This window comes from Vespa velutina, chromosome 4 (assembly GCF_912470025.1).
Source record: "Vespa velutina chromosome 4, iVesVel2.1, whole genome shotgun sequence".
NCBI lineage: Eukaryota > Metazoa > Arthropoda > Insecta > Hymenoptera > Vespidae > Vespa > Vespa velutina.
The window spans coordinates 917,501-935,000 of NC_062191.1; the positions used below are offsets into that span (position 1 = coordinate 917,501).

General features: G+C 34.4%; 1 protein-coding gene across 5 annotated transcripts in view; it reads right to left on the reverse strand.

Annotated features, from left to right (window-relative positions):
- LOC124948717 (carbonic anhydrase-related protein 10-like) overlaps positions 1-17,500 on the reverse strand; it is a 190,722-nt gene that overhangs the window by 22,855 nt on the left and 150,367 nt on the right. For 4 of the 5 annotated variants that reach the window (XM_047492742.1, XM_047492741.1, XM_047492744.1 and 1 more), the window contains one exon: positions 2,244-2,339. The exons of the other annotated variant lie outside the window; for it this stretch is intronic. In XM_047492742.1, the coding sequence (XP_047348698.1) occupies positions 2,244-2,339 (96 nt within the window). The remainder of the gene's footprint in view (positions 1-2,243; positions 2,340-17,500) is intronic. 5 annotated transcript variants of the gene reach the window in all.

Consider the following 17,500-nt stretch of genomic DNA (forward strand, 5'->3'; position numbering starts at 1 on the left):
ATTGTGTCTGATCGAATTTTGATAACAATCGTTCTAAAGTCTTGGGTATGAACGTGCCACGTGTGATTTATTCACGGAACCCCTCGAAAATTTGTATCCTCGTAACATACGCAAAAGGTATTTAATATGACATGGGCGTGTTAATCCACTTGGCGTTTGCACTGATATTGACAGAGATTGCAATAGCGCGATACAGGTGATACTGGTAGCCCGATATGGATACGTACCGTTGCCTGTAGCCTCTAGCACAAAGAGCGAGCGCGAGAGAGAGAGACAGAGAGAGAGAGAGAGAGACAGAGATACATAGATAGGATAGATAGATAGATAGATAGATAGATAGAGAGAGAGAGAGAGAGAGAGAGAGAGACAAACAGTCAAGCAGCCCAAGCGTCAATTTGCTGACGTTTACATCCGTTATATCAACATGTTTCTTGCTATTAATGAACCACTTGTCTTCTGTTTCACATTCATATTATATATTCCTATTTAGAACGATTGATAATCATTTATTTTCAATGCAATTGCTGGACGTAAAAATCGCTCGTATAACACGCGTTTCTTTCTATACCGTTTCTTTATTCTAGTATATTATTCGAAGAAGAAGAAGGAGAGTGAGAGAAAGAGAGAGAGAGAGAGAGAGAGAGGTAGAAAAAGTTAGTGTAAAAGGGATAGAGAACTTGGACAGAAGCAAGGCGTTCATTAAGAGCCGTTTCGTGTAATCGATTCGAGCCGTTGCTTTCGAAAGGGCACGAAGGAGCTGCACGCGAGGAAGAGAAAAGAGAAAAAGAATTTTCCTCCCTCGGGGTACTCGAGAACGACTGTCATCGTGAATACCAGAAAGAGGAGCTTTTTCTCCCTTCTCCTCCTCACTTGTGGTCACAGGTCCTTCGATTTTCTCCATCCTCTTTTCTGATCTTATTTCCAAACTTTTCTCTTTCATTTTCCTTTTCTTATTCTTATTCTTATTCTTGTTCTCTTTCTTTTCTTTAATCATGTAAATTATTCCCTCGTGGAAGGATTTTTGTTAGAAAACGAAAGAAAACAAAAAAATTGATAGAAAGAAAAATGTGATCGCCGTTTATACGTATATATATATATATATATATTTTTTTTTTGTTTTTTGATATATGCATTTTATTTTATTTATTGGATCTGTGTTTTATCGATACGTATTAAATTTTTTTTTCTATCGAGGAAATATTTTTTTTTTTTTCTTTCGAAGGATCCAACTGACAAAGAATCTCGTATAAAATCTCAAATCTGTGATAATCTTATATCGAAACGTTTCGTTTCTATATCTTTCTTTTGTCGATCATATGATAAATTATTCGTTTAACGAACGATTTTTTTATTAGATATCGTAAAGAAAAATGCGATCAATCGTTACTTTTATATATATATATATATATATATATATATATATATATATATGCATTTCATTTTGTTCGAATTTGTATTATCGATTGTATTAAATTTCCTTTTTTCTTTTTTATCAACCAACCTTTGTTGTCATTTTCTTTTTTTTCTCTTTTTTTTTTACTTCTTTTTTCTTTCTCTTTTTTTGCAGGGTCCATCTGATAAACAATCTCTTACAGAATGTCAAATCCGTGAATCGGTTTTGGTTGAAGTAACGGAATTCCCAATGGACCGATTTATCTTCGAGGGAAAGAGAACCAGCCAGTTCGTGTGGCTCGAAGGACGATCCTTACCTACTCTTTTTCGTCTTTCCTCGTGACTTTACTTTCATGGGGTATCCCGTCAGCGGGAACATTTCGGATTATCACCGATTTCTTCGATTATAGAAAAAAGGAAAAAAAAAAAACGAAGGAAACAATCTCAGGTATTAATTTTCAATGAAAATTTCATTTCACCTTTTAATATTATTAAGTAATGAAAGAATTCATTTTTATACAAATCGAACGATCGTTATACTTTTTATTTTGTACCTTAATTTCTCGATATTAATTCGTACTTTCGTATTACGTGACAATTATTATTATTATTATTATTATTATTATTATTTTAGCTTTTGTTCGAATAATATTAATACAATTTGATTAATATTAATATTAATTTAATTCAATTCGATATTATACAAAAATATATTCCTTCTTGGTCAAAACAAAAACGAAACAATCAAATTTTGTAGATTAAGTAAGGATAGGATTATATATATATATATATATATATATATATATATATATATATATATATATATGCGGAAGAAACGTGCGGAAGCTTACCTGGACCATTAGCGAAATTGCGACTAATCCTTGACTCTTGTGTTGTGCCTCACTGATGTTATGATAGAGCTCGGCGTTAAATCCGTACACCTGTATCTGAAATACGAGATCAAGAGGGGAAAATTACTTCCTTGTTTGATACGAGTAATGCGCTATGTTATTATAAATTTTCTATCGAGCTGTCATCGCGAATACCGTTGTTCTCGCATGAACAAAGGCTCAGATTCGACAGCACTATAAGCAACACGTTTGTGTTCTTTACCAGTTTCGTTATCAGATGACGTTTACCACATTCCCTCTCTCTCTCTCTCTCTCTCTCTCTCTCTTTCTCTTGCGCGCGTGCTCTCTTTCTCTCTCCCTTTTGTAGGTATATATACAATAAAGCAACTACTTGGCTTAATAACATAACGTATAACAAGGATAATTGTCGACTCGATTACTAATCGAAAATTCAATTTGTCCCAAGAGAAATAATCTTCCTTCTGGTATAGCTATTTTATAATAATAATAATAATAATAATAATAATAATAATAATAATAATAATAATAATAATAATAATAATAATAATAATAATTCGATTGTTTCTCGAATGCCCTTTGAAAAATATCGTTCGTGTCGAGGAAAGGGGAAAAAAAAAGGTCTTAATGATCGTTAAAGTACCAACGATTGTGTACGAGAATTTACAAGAGGGAAATGGTGTGACAAGACAAGGAGGATTTAGAAAACAAGCAATGTGAGTGAAAAAGAGAGGGGGGGAGAGAGAAAGAGAGAGAGAGAGACTAAGAGAAAAAGAGAACGTAAATCTACTGTGTCTGATGGAAGTACGACTTTCTTTTCATTGCAGTAAGATGTCCCTCTAGATATCTCTCTCTCTCTCTCATTCTTTCTATCTCTTCATCGTGTTGCCATCTCTTCTCTACCTTTTTAGTTTCTACTCCTCTCAACATTGTTTGCTCAGAGACGAAATATAAACGCTTTAAGAGTATGAGAATTCATCCCTCTTCTCTCTCTCTCTCTCTCTCTCTCTCTCTCTCTCTCTCTGTCTTCTTCGCAATTCTATTTACGCATATATGTACTTGTGTATCATTTCATTTCAAAAGGATCAAAGTGAAATTCTAACGTCTCGATGCTTTCTCTTTCTTTCTCTCTCTCCTCTCTCTCTCTCTCTCTCTCTCTCTCTGTCTGTCTCTTATTCTCTCGACGTTTTTAGCTATCGTAAGGATGAAAAAAAAAAAAAAAAAAAAAAAAAAAAAAAAAAAAAGAAGTAAAAACAAAACAAAACAAAACAAAGGAAAAAAGAGAAAAAATAATAAAATATAAAAAGTTTTCACGCTTCGAGCTTGATGGACGTACTTTCCTCTTTTTTTTTTTTATAATTTTTTTCCTTTTCTATTTGTTTGTCTATTTTTATGTTCTTTTTTTTTTCTTTCTTTTTTTCTTTCTTTCTTTCTTTCTTTCTTTCTCGATTGCTCAATCCTTTGTCGAAGGATACGTAGATATTCTCGTAGAAAAAAAAAGAGAAAAAAAGAAAAAAAAAAAGGAAATGAAAAGATGAAAAAAGCACAGAATGCGACGGTTCTTTGTCTTTGGACAAGGCTCGTCGAATATTCGGAAAAACGGAAGAGATTCTTTCGTGTCATTGCCATTTTGTTGAAATGTATCGTCGTCTTTATTACGAATGTAGAGAAAGAGAGAAAAAGAGAGAGAGAAAGAGATCCATACAGAGAGAGAGAGAGAGAGAGAGAGAGAGAGAGAAAGAGAGGTTGTAGAAATAAAGTTAGAGAGAGAACATGCGGGCCAGACTATATATGTAACAGCAACAAAACTTTCTCTTTACAAAGGGATAAAATATTTAACTCGTAAGCTTTTCATGTACTTTAAGGGCAAACGAGAGATTCCTTGTCGTCGAAGAAGAAGAAAAAAAAAAGAAAAAGAAATGGAAAGGAAAGAAAGGAATGAGAAAGAGAGAGAGAGAGAGAGAGAAAGAGTCCTTTCGTTGTTTTGTCTCTTCCAACCAATCGAGATCCTATTTAAATGTCGACAAAATCGAAAGTCTCTTTCCGAAGTGTTGAGAAGAAAAAGAGAAAGAGAGAGGGAGAGAGAGAGAGAGAGAGAGAGAGAGAGAGAGATAAAAGAATTTATAAAAGGAACTCGAGTAAACTCGAGATTCAACGAAAAGATATATCGACTTTCAGTAAGAGGACTTCCTTCTTCAATGGATCCTGCGGATAGTAAGGTGCTATTTGATAAAATGAAAAACTCACGCGATACAATTTATGCCATCTTATTTATGTTAACGTGTCATTTCTAAGCAGACATTATGTACTACTGTTCTATCTCGCTGAGAGAAAAAAGGAACGAAAGAAAAAAAAAAGAAGAAAAGAAAAGAAAAGAAAAAAGAAAAAGAACAATAAGGAAAAAAGAAAGAGTTAGAGAAAAAGAAGATCGAAATTTGTACGATATATGTGCGTAGTTGTGTAGGTGTATGAGAAAGAGGAAGGAAAAGAGAGAGAGAGAGAGAGAGAGAGAGAGAGAGAGAGAGAGAAAGAGAAAATTCTAACTTTGTATGATATTAGAGAGTATGAGAGAGAGAGAGAGAGAGAGAGAGAGAGAGAGAGAGAGAGAGAGAGAGAGAGAATCGAAGCTTGTACGATGTTCAGTGCAGATACCTGAAATGCAGAGCGGTCTAAGAAATATCTAAGAAATGCGAAGTATCTTTTGAGTGTCCACTTCGTAAAGCATCGGAGGATGCTTCTTTCTTTCTTGCTTTTTCTTCTCTTTCTCTCTCTTTCTTTTCTCTCTCTCTCTCTCTCTCTCTCTCTCTATCTCTCTCTCTCTTTCTTTCTTTCTCTCTTTCTTTCTTTCTTTGTCCCTTGCGGCGACTCGTTTTCAGCACCGCGAGTGTCTTTCTCAAACTCTGAGCTACTCGAGGAGGTACATTTTCTTCTTTTCCGAGTTTTCTACTACTCGGGTGGTTTGCCAGTGTATGCCGGCACCCGAGGATAAAAGAATAATCGCCGCTCGAAAGGGCCTTTTAGGAAATCCGCAAAGCAGCAGACCGCGTCAAAATATTTGGCAAGATTTTAAGATATCTTTATGTTTCGTCGGTGGTGCCACATGCACACAACACACACACACACACACACACACACACATATATATATATATATACACACTCGAGGATAATCGTTTCCCATTTATTTACATATTTATTTGTTTCTTCCTTCTTTATTTTTTTTTGGTCTTTTCTTTTCCTTTCTTCGTTTTTTCTCTTTTTATTCTTTTTTCCTCTATTTTGTTTTTTCTTTTTCCGTTTTTCCTTTTTCTTTCTTTCGATAAATCCTCGTGCGGACCATTCAATTCTCTTCGTTGGAGTAAAGAGTTAATCCACATTTTTTTTCGGGATATGACTTTCTTTTTTCTTTTTTCTTTTCTTTTTTTTTTTTCAAAAAATTTATTTATAAATTTATGAATAACAAAAAATGTACGATATAAGAAGACAGAGTAACGCGATATAAAAGGAGACTTTTATGAATTCATATACTCTATCGTGATATATTATTTATTTTATTATAACTTGTATAATACTTATGAATTTTTAAAATGAAAAAAATCTTTTTAACGTAAAAAAAAAGGGAGAAACAAATAAATATACTGGCAATTGCATCTATAATAATGATGGAAAAATTAATGTCTTTTTCTTTTTTTTTTTCTTTCATTTTATTTTATTTTTTTTTTTGCTTTTCCTTCGAGAGAACTCATTAACACATTAAAATTTTTTTTCGCACATTACTATATTACAAGGTAGCCATTATAACATTACACAGCCATTATAATGTATAAATGAATTCAGTACAAACGCATGGATCAAAGGGGATTTAATGTAGACCACAAGATTGCAAACTTCGAAAGCATTATTATTCCCACCATTTAACATGGCACGTACATATATATATACATACAAGCATAACGTAATTCTTTGTAGTATATCGAGGAAATGGTCCAGAATGGGCGTCAAGATTTCGCATGTCCATTGCTATGCTCTTGCTGGCCGGTGGCATGGTCTACGAGCACGCCATTGCGATTTCCGGCACAATGCGCTATTCTACCGTGATAGATATACGACTGTAATCCAACACATTCTCATGTCTGCTGGCAACCAGAGCGAGTATATTAACTCAGAGGCTCGTTCATGGAAAACTCACGTTTTCGCGTCTTATGTATACGGCCAAAAACCTGTGCGTGTTAATTTCTGATCTGCATTAATATTTATGTAAACATACAAGTGCAACGACAAATTGACAGACAGAGATAAAAGTAATGTTTCGAACGAGTACAACCACATTGTTCCTGTACTTCTTGAGGTAAAAAGAAAAAAGAACGAAAAAAAGGTAGGGGAGGGGAGGAGGAGGAGGAGGAGGAGGAGGTGAGGAAAGAGAAAAAAGAATAAGAAAAAAGCGATCAAGTTCAGGACTATTCGAACGTTTTAATTTGCCAAATGAACTTTTCTATATTCATCGTATGTCTAAAAAAAAAAGTAAACAAGAAAAAGGAAGAGAAAAAAGTAGAAAAATGAAAAAGGAAAAAAAAAAAAAAGAAAGAAAAAGAAACGAAACATTCAATGAAACGAAATAGGATTAAAATCTATATCGAAGATGTTGCCGGAAATGTATGAAATATTAATTGACTGTCCGATTAACTAGCACATCTGAGTGAACGCATTAATAAGTTTGCAGGCGTAAGGGCAAATGATCGAGAGAATTTTTTGAATTCCTGATTTTTTTTCTCTTTTCTTTTCTTTTTTTTAATTGGACGTTCTTATGAAAAAACAAAGAAAAAAGAAAGGAAGAAAGAAGAAGCCCTCTTCCGTCTCCCCCGAAGAAAAGGAAAAATTAAAAGATTCCGAGAGAAGTAGTCCACAAGTAGTAGTAATAGTAGTAGTAGTAGTAGTAGTAGTAGATGAAGGAAAGCAAATCGAATATCCGTTTTAAAACGAGCGGCAAATGAAAAGGACTCTCTTAATTGGTGCATTTAGGAAGGTCGCTAATTGCTGATACCCAGAAACACTGAATTGGCTTGACACCTCGAGCGTTCTCCTTTTTAAAGGGAACTAAGAAAGGGCCTTCTGAGAGTAGTAAGCGCGAGAAAGAAAGAGAGAGAAAGAGTAAGAGTGAGAGTGAGAGAAAGAGAGAGAGAGAGAGAGAGAGAAAGAGTGTGAGAATCTAACACGCTCAGTAAGGGTCGTTCAACTATAAACGACCACTACAATTACGGAAAGCGACGGTACGGGCCTCTCGACTAGCTACGGCTTTGCCTACACTGATTAGGTGAATTTGCAGGCCACGACTTTAGATTGCGCTTGTTCTTTCTCTCTCTCTCTCTCTTTCTCTCATACTCTTGGATACAATTAAAGTTGGTTTTAGATAAAAGGGAAGAATGAAGGAGGAAGAAACGTCATATTTTTGCTGACTCCTTCATTAAGATTTCATTTTTCTTAATATTTCCTCAAGCTCTTTTATTATCTAGTCTACATCCTTTTCTCCTACTTTTTCATTTATACTTCGAGAGTAAGTACTTTCTTCCTTAATTCTCGAACACACGATTAATTTCCGATGGAAATTCTTAGAAAGCTTCGACTTGTACAAGGGACTCATAAGGATAGAGATAGAGATAGAGAGAGGGTGGGGGAGAGAGAGAGAGAGAGAGAGAGAGAGAGAGAGAGAGAGGAGAAAGGGATTGTCAAGGACAATTAGTGTACGATCAAGCGTGCCTATTAATTGATCAATCGTGTCTCCTCGATTTGCGTGCTCTTCTCGATACAATAATAATTGGGCTCAAATCCGTAGGGTTGTTTGATCGTCATCGAGTGTATAGGTTGGTACTAGTCCAGTCGACTAACTCGCGAGTATAGGGAACATGGTATTCGTCAAGAGGGTTCTCAGAATCCCGTAGCTCTCTAACGTAACTGTTTATCGAGAGACGGGATGGTAGCGGGTATATTTGAAGTTTGCTCGTGCCTACAAAACGATGAACCGAGTTTAGACCAACAGTTGGTCGAGATGTTCGATGATATATGTATAATCATAATTTGTATATATATGCATATATATATGTATACCTTTGTATCTATGTATAATATGTATATGCGCCTTTATGTGCGCGTGTATGTGTGTGTATGTGCGTCGAAAGACGGCATTCTGGATTGGCATTTGGTAAACATGGAATTAGCGAGAAAGACTCAAGAGGACGTACGTGTGTACGTGACTGGGAGGGGCGATCAATTTAAACAAACATCCTCGGAAATTGCAAAACAGTTTCGTGGTGTTCCTCTGGCGATATACACGTCCTAAGAAAATATTATCTCAATGAGAACATCAAATACGTTTCTCTCTCTCTCTCTCTCTCTCTCTCTCTCTCTCTCTCTCTCTCTCTGTGTGTGTGTGTATCTTTTAGCCGTTCGGAAAGGTCAATAGATTTTTATTTATTAATTGTCAATTTTCTCTCTCTCTCTCTCTCTCTCTCTCTCTCTCCCTCTCTTTCAAAGATATCATCGCCATCGTGATCATTATCAACGCGAAAATTTTCAATTAGAAAACGAGAATGGAAAAACATCAAATTAATTCTTTGGAAATGGATAAAATCTATAAAAGAGATTCGATTTGTCTTGGATAGAACGATCGTTTTGAAGACAATGGAAGATGATGTCGTGTTAAAACGATTAACGTCCTATGACAAATTTCCTGCTCGATCCAATTTAGAGGCCACCGCGAAGGCGTAAATCCGTGAAAGGATCCAACGTAAGCGTAAACGGTATGTGTAGTAGTAAGCAAGGTTGGTGGCGATCCGTTCAGGTGTAGGGACACGAATGGACCTTTCGAGGGGGTACTCGAGGCACTCCATCAGCTGCTTCTCGAGTATGCTTTCGGCATCAAAGCGGCCCGTCGCTCAAACACGCCGGTAATGGGTCAGACTCGCTCAAGTGCCATAGCTCTTGGAATCCCCTTGTCCTCCGCCATAGGGCTTTCAAACCGACCATTCCTCCCATTCTATTCACCTCCTTCCTCGCTTTCACCTTTATCACCTCCTTATAGTCTTTCTCTCTCTCCCTCCCTCCCTCCCACCCTCTCTCTCTCTCTCTCTCTCTCTCTCTTCTATCGTTCATCGATACAAAATACTCTAATATAGATTTTCATTACGCATCTCGTTCTATTAACGATTTTCATTGTTCATTTATACTTGGAAGAAGGACCATTAAAATTATCGATTTTAATAAAATTAATAGCCGTTAAATGGCTGAACTAAATGAAACTTTTATTCCTTCCGTCTTATTACGATATTTTTCCCTTAGATATATACGTGTTATTTTATTTCAATTATTTCGATTGCCAATTCTACAATATCTAATTTAAACGTGAACATAATTAATTTACATCGTAAATTATGTATTGTAAAATGGATAATTGTTAAATATACCGATAGTTTTAACCTGGTCCTTCGATAAAATATTGGTTTGGTTGTTTTTTTTTTTTTTTTTTTTTTTTTTTTATGCATATTTGAACGATCCCATACGTATCTATCTTTAGTAAGCGCATATATCGCGAAAAAGAAAGGAACAATGTATCGCTTTGTCCCAAATCGAATTAATAGACAATATTGTTAAGAGACTTTCCTGAGAGTAAACCAGATAAGCAAGTAGCAACAGGACAGTTTCCTAGTGATGCTATTGCAAGCCTGACCTGAAGCTATCGTTAATATTGACACACGACGCGTCTCCGTTGGGAGTGGCTCCAGTGTCACGTCACTCTGCCATGTAAGCTGCTCGCTCGATAACATCGCCTTTGCCTCGCTAACGACTGCGCGAAATGAGTAACCCTTCCCCCACCCCCCCTCCACCCATCCTACAACCCATTCCCATCTTCCCAACACTCTCTAGAAAATTTACGAAATCGCTCCGTACACCAGTGTCCTAGAAGTACTTAACTTTTCTATCAACAACAGAATGGGAGTTCCAGTTATAAAACTTGAAATAATTCTTTCTTTTTCTTTTTTTCCACGATTCAATAATAATTTATCTGATAACAAATTTTTTTTATTAATCCATTGTTAATTGATTACACACACACACACACACACACACACACACACACACACACACACATATATATATATACGTGTGTGCATGTGTATTTTTTATTAATGTTAATGAGCCAATAAATCAATTACAATTAAGGTAATAGTTAATTAATTGGCTTAATTAACTTCCAGCATGAATAATAAACGTTTATGCATTGTTTTGAAATTAATGCGCGTTGCTAAATTGACGGATTTTTTTTCTTTTTTTCTTTTTCTTTTTTTTTTCGGAAATACGTTAGAATGATCGTTCGAAATTGGAAGTAAAAAAAAAAAAAAAAAAGACCAGGAAAAAGACACAAATAAAAAAAAAAAAAAAGAACTAATCGCTTTCGATATCTCGCACTCGTTTGCTATCTCAAACTCGCGTGCGATAACGAATTTTAGGTATCGTCGTAACATACACGTACCTAGTATATAGAACACCGGCTTCACGTCCCAACTGAGTTATGTCTTCGATTAACTTCAAATCGATTTTAGACACTTCTCTTTATTCCTTCCTTTTTTTCTTTTTTTCTTTCTTTCCCTTTCTCTTTTGCTTTTCTCTCCTTTTTCTTTGCGCTCATGGCGATTTTAAAATGAACGACCGTGTTTATAAGACATTTATCCGTACGTCGTACAGCTTGTTCTTCTTCCTTTTCTTTTTTTCTTTTTTAATCATAGAATCATGTCCCATTTGAATCATGATCATTGAACTCAATGGAAGTAAGTGTCGGTGAATTTTTTTTTTATTTTTCATTTTTTCTTTCTCTTTTCTCTTTTTGCTTTTTGCTTCCTTTATTTATTCATTCATTTATTTATTTATTTATTTATTTATTTTCATTATTTTTTTTTTTTTTAATTTCGTTCCCTGACATCGTCAATGTTCTTTCAATTGTATATTTTGTAACGATTGATAATCGTGACAATTATTTCAAAACCTTTTCGATTTTAAAACCTCTCTCGCATTATACAATCATGTCGATTAAAAATAATTTACGATATGATATTTGATTAATGGTCACGAGATCAATCGAATTAACGATTGACCTTTCGTATTCGCCCGCTTTTATTCGATCAAATTGTAACCATACTCTTGGCCCCCTACAGAATTTTACATGGGCGGAGAACCAATTACAGATTATATCGGTCGGATACTATATTTATTTCGTGCCGTTTAATTAAGGAGATAATTTCGTTCTACGCACCAAAACGTGGATTCTAATTAATTTCGAAACGGTACAATATGTATACATATATATATATATATATATATATATGTGGTTGTGTGTGTGCGCGCGTGTGTGTATATATATATATATATATATATATATATATAAAAATTATTCGAAAAATAATAGAAAAAGGAAAAAGAATTTGTAAGATTAGAACAAACAACAATTTTTGATGTTTACATTTTTTTTTATCATTTGAACGAACGAATAAGATTTAACGATGATCATATAAACAAATTCCTCGACAATATCTTAAGAAATTTTTTTTAACCGACAATGAGATTAATCCAAAAAGCGTAGAAGGTTTTCCTTCCTTTTCTTTTCTTTTTTCTTTTTCTATTTTAAATTCCTTAGAAAAGTTTATTTCATTTAACAGGAATAGCTGAAATAATCCATTGTGGAAGAATTCTTGAACGAAACAGTTTGAAACGATTTCGGTAAGCACGGCACACCTCTTGGGACGGTTATCTTAAAACCGTGACAATTATCATTCATTGAACTTTTCTTGGCTTGGTGTATATTAGAGAGCCGTGCTATGAGAGTCGAGATGTCGGTTTAAGTGAATTTAGAAAGTGAGAGAGAGAGAGAGAGAGAGAGAGAGAGAGAGAATGAAAGAGTAAAGGAACGAGTAGGAAGATAGTTGGAGTAAAGTAAAGGAAGAAGAAATTAGTTCTCAAAGCTTGAAGAGGGAGTACTTGGGAAAGGGGTGGAAGGTGGAAAACGTAAGTCGAGCTTAAAGGAAAACCTTCTATACTATTAAACCAAGGACTGCAACTTAGAAAAGCATAGAAAGAGAAAGAGAGAGAGAGAGAGAGAGAATTATTATCGAAATAGTTTATTATATTATAAGAAAATCCTATCATTAAAACAATAATATACAGAGATGTAGAGATATAGAGATAAAGAGAGAGAGAGAGAGAGAGAGAGAGAGAGAGAGAGAGAGAGAGAGAGAATTGTACTAAATAAATTTGTAAATATATAAACAAGTGAATATTACTTTTAGAACGAAGTTGTAATTTTGGTGTGGCTTCGTATGTATTTAAACTTTTAAAATAGAATTTCATACGTTTGTTTAGAAGGCAAAAGAGAATATTATTTAGTTCATAGAACAGTCTGATAAATTTTCTGTATAACACCAAGTGAAACGTTGTGTAATATAAATAATAACAAAAAAAAAAAAAAAAGAAAAAGGAAAAGGAAAAAAAGAATTAAAAGAAAAAACATAACTTTAACAAAGTCATGTTATAAAGCATATTAGAATAAAATTAATTGAAATGAAAATATTGAAAAGGATAAATCGTGGAAATTAATAATGTTCATGTATTCAATTGAAAGAAAAAGAGAAAGAGAGAGAGAGAGAGAGAGAGACAGAGAGAGAGAGAGAGAGAAACTGATTTAATTATCGAACGAATATAATGATAATTTCTGATTAAAATTACATCGAATTGAAAAATTTCGTGATAGATTAATTTACAATGTAGGGCTTATAATCGATTAACGTTTAATACGATATGGTTAGATTTTGAAATTATTTTTTGATAATAATGTCAGGAGTGGAATCAATGCTCGTAGGATGTTCGGCGAACGTCCAAGGGATATCCGAAGCATGTTCACTGGGCAAACAGACGCGCAAGCGCGCACAGTTACGACGTCCGCGATAGTTGTACAATGTACATGCTAAATTAGGTAACCATTAGACGGGACATATTCTACTATGGCGGTAGAGGCCAGCTCTAATTACACGGCTTATGCGATTACACGATGAATATTGTTTTAGGTAAACAAATCGACGTAGATACGTATGTATGTACGTACATATATGTTATCTCTCTGCAACTATAAAGAGAATATATAATTTGATCGATGTATTTTTTATTTAAACACTATGTCTCTTTGATCGTTAACGCATATATACACGCGCTCACGTAAAATCAACTTTAAATATATATATATATATATATATATATATATATATATATTTGTTTTAATTAATTATAATAAAATATATATATATATTTATTTGATTACTTATAGAAAAATAAAAATTAATTAAATTATATACATACGTTGTTTATAGGTACCCATATCGAATTATTTCGAAGGCTTCCTGGTAACAAGATATTTCTATATTTAGTTGGTACAAATCACATATTGCCGAATATAATATTATAGCTTCGCATTTAATGTTTCTTCGAAAGATATACAATTACCCGAGGTTGCTATGTTGTTACGCGATATGCTAAATATCACAAGTTAATGATTTCTTTCGATTGAAAATCAATCGTTAAATGTATCTTTTTGTTTTTATTTTCTCTCTCACTCTCTCTCTCTCTCTCTCTCTCTCTCTCTCTCTCTCTCTATCTATCTATCTCTCTCTGTCTCTCTCTTTTCTTCTTCTTTTTTCTTGTAAATTTTCTCAACCACGATTCACGGGAATCGATTACAATGGGGAAGGGAGAGGGAGGGATGGGAGTGTGGTAGGGGGGGTGGGAAACCATATATATACGATATGCATTTATATACGTACCTGTGATATAACATCGTGGTCGCAATTTGATTTCTTTAAAAAATGACGAATAAAAGCGAAAATATCAGAGAGAGAGAGAGAGAGAGAGAGAAAGAGAGACGTACATATGTATGTATATCCATTATGTAAAATAGGGACCAGGGAAAACGGGTTGAGGATTCGGGGAGGGAGAGAGTGAGAGAGAAATGGAGTTCGGGGTTATTCGTAGAACAGGAGACGTAGTACGCGATCGCGTTCGATTAACGTGTAGGTACTTCGATTATATTTCGCGGGACGATGCGTCGTACATGCAATTAAGCGGCCATTACCGAAAAGCAGGGAACGATAATGTTGAAACGTAACGTACCTAGATCGAAATTATTTGTACCGAAACATTTAATGAAATCATGATGAACGTATCCGATTTTACGGGACGTTCACAAAGAGAAGGAAGGGTGAGAGAGAGAATCAATAATTGCCATCGATCGCATTTCATATTTCTTTTGAATTTTGTCGTTTACACTGATTAAATAAGCCAAAGTTTGTTCATGCGTTAGCATTAGCCGATAATACCCAGTGATTATTATGAACGTGATTTAACTCCGTTATCTGTATTAATGTAACGTAAAATAAATGATAAACGTTTGTGCACGTTTAACGTGCTTCTCTGTGATTTTATTTTATTTTTTCTTTTTTTTTTTTTTTTTTTTTTTTATTATTTAGGCTACTTCTTATCTTTCAAAATTGATTTTTATCGAAATATAATACCATATAATGATGCTTTTAATATTCATTGAAAATAATCGATAAATAGATACCTTATTTTTCTTCTTTCACTTTCTCTTTTTCTTTAATTGCTCGCGTTCCCGAGGAGTATCGTGTGATCGTTAAGTTAAAAAATTTCTGATGCTCTTTAATTTGATAAGAAGAATGAATTTGATTGTCCATCGTTATAGGTATTATCGGAGCCGAACGTAATCGATCGTGAAACGAGCTCGACCTCTACTACTACGTGGGCTTGAAATTAAATTACGGCGTTAAATGGGGGAAAAAAAAAAAAGAAAAAAAAAAGAAACGAAAAAATAATAATAATAATAATAATAATAATAATAATAAAAAGAAAAAAACGAGAATAAAAAGATGATAAAAAGTGAAACAAGAGTAAACGAAAAGACATAATAATGATAAAAAAAGGAAAAAAAAAGATAGAAGAAAATAAAGATAAAAGATTAAAAAAATAGTCGCGAGAGAGTTGACAAAGATCTTTTGCCACGAGATATTCTTACTGCAAGATTTGGAGTTTCAAAAAGGAAAGAAGCTTTCTTGTACATCGAAACGCTTAATTACGTAAAAAGAGAGCATTGTCGGTGTGTACGTGCGTGCGTATATGCGTGTGTGAGTGTCTCTCTCTCTCTCTCCCTCTCTCTCTGTCTCTCTCTCTCTCTCTCTCTCTCTCTCTCTACTTGTCGTCGTTTCACTACGATAAAACATATCATCGTCGTATAAGCGTAGTTTTTACGGTCTTTTACCGTTCCAACGTCGGAAGATGGAAATTACACGGAGTAAAGAGAAAGATAAAGATAAAGAGAGGGAGCAAGAGAGATAGTGATAGTCAGTGAGAGAGAGAGAGAGAGAGAGAGAGAGAGAGAGAGAGAGAAAGGAGAGAGGGAGACAGCTTGTTTACGAGAAGATGAGCTCGCGCAGCGGTTTAATGCGTGTTTAATTTGTCCCATTTTGAGGGCCCTGCGTCGCATAATTAATTTCAATTAATTATCTCGTCACTCGGGGTCATTCTCTTTATCTCTCCGCTCGTTCTCATTTTGAAATAGATAGGTATACGTAAATAAATTCTAAGACAAGAATTCGAATCATACTTACTCTTTCTCTTTCTTTTTCTTTTTCTTTTTCAATGTTTCTTTTCTTTATATTTCATTCATTCAGTCATTCATTTATTCATTCATTTCTTTATTTATTTATAATCATTTCGTTTCTCTCTACGTGTGCTCGAAAATAAACAATTTTTCCATTCGTATCGATATCGTACAATTGCATTACACTTATAATTGTTTGCATGGATTGTTAATATGTATTTCACTTACTCTCTCTCTCTCTCTCTCTCTCTCTCTCTCTCTCTCTCTCTCTTTCTCTTTCTGGACACGTATATGAAGAAAGGAACATGAATTTATTATATCTTTTTTCTTTCTTTCTTTTTTTATCACGATCATTTCGTGGACGAGAGATAATCGATTGGACAACGAGCAATTAATAATAATTCTCGCTTTTACGAGGAACGTTTTATCAAGTAAGAGAGAGAGAGAGAGAGGGAAATAAAATCGACCGATCCTTTCTATCGATTCGAAATCGAATGTCGCACTTTTCGCTTTTGGATGAGTGAGATGAGCGTATAGTATGGGAAAGGGAAAGATATATATATGTACACACACACACACTCATATATATATATATATATATATATATATATATATATATATATATATAGAAGAGAGAGAGAGAGAAAAAAACAGAATGCGTTATGAAGCGACGGACGAAATTGGGACACGCATTAATACGTAATTATCAGTCGAAATGACCGTCGTCGTCACGGATTTCGACCACGATGGATGAGCTCGGCCAATATCGAGCCAATAAAAAATTCAACCCTCTTCTAAATTCGTGGCTGCGGGATTGGAGTAACCGAGGAGTAATCCGAAAATGAGAGGCCTATCTCTATATACACATCTCTATTCCGGCACGCATACATATCTGTATATATGTGCGTGCGTGTGTGTGTGTGTGTGTATACTATATATATGTATGTGTGTATATATATATATATATATATATATATATATCTATATATTTCGTGAATAGTAAGTGGCCTCCATGTACATACATGTGTGTGTGTGTGCATGTGTGTATGTGTGTGTGTGTACGTATACTTTTTTTCAATTTCTCATTCGTCTTTTTTAGGTTCAACTATCGAGACTATCTTTTGCAATCACTATTGCAAAAAACGTGCTCTCGTTTCTATAACTTTCGATAGAAATGGAATTTTTCAATTCCGTTTGAAGTTCTCCATGTACGTATGCATGCATGCATATGCGTAAGTACGTGTATCCGTGCGTACTCGTGTGCGTGCCTCTGTTTAATGTGCGTATTTTTGCTTATATCGAGCCCAACATACGGATAAATGTTTTCCTTTGTTCTGTTTTTTCTTTTCATTTCTTTTTCTCTCTCTTTTTTTTTCTTTTTTTTTTTTCTTCTTTTTTTCTTTTTTATCTCAACCCGAGCAACAAATTGCTCGAATCAAATCTAACGAAATTTTGTGCACTGTTGTTTATTTGCTATAGCGCGAATGGTACTACCGTATCGATTGTCAGATCGATCTTTCGAAAAGTTTTCCCTC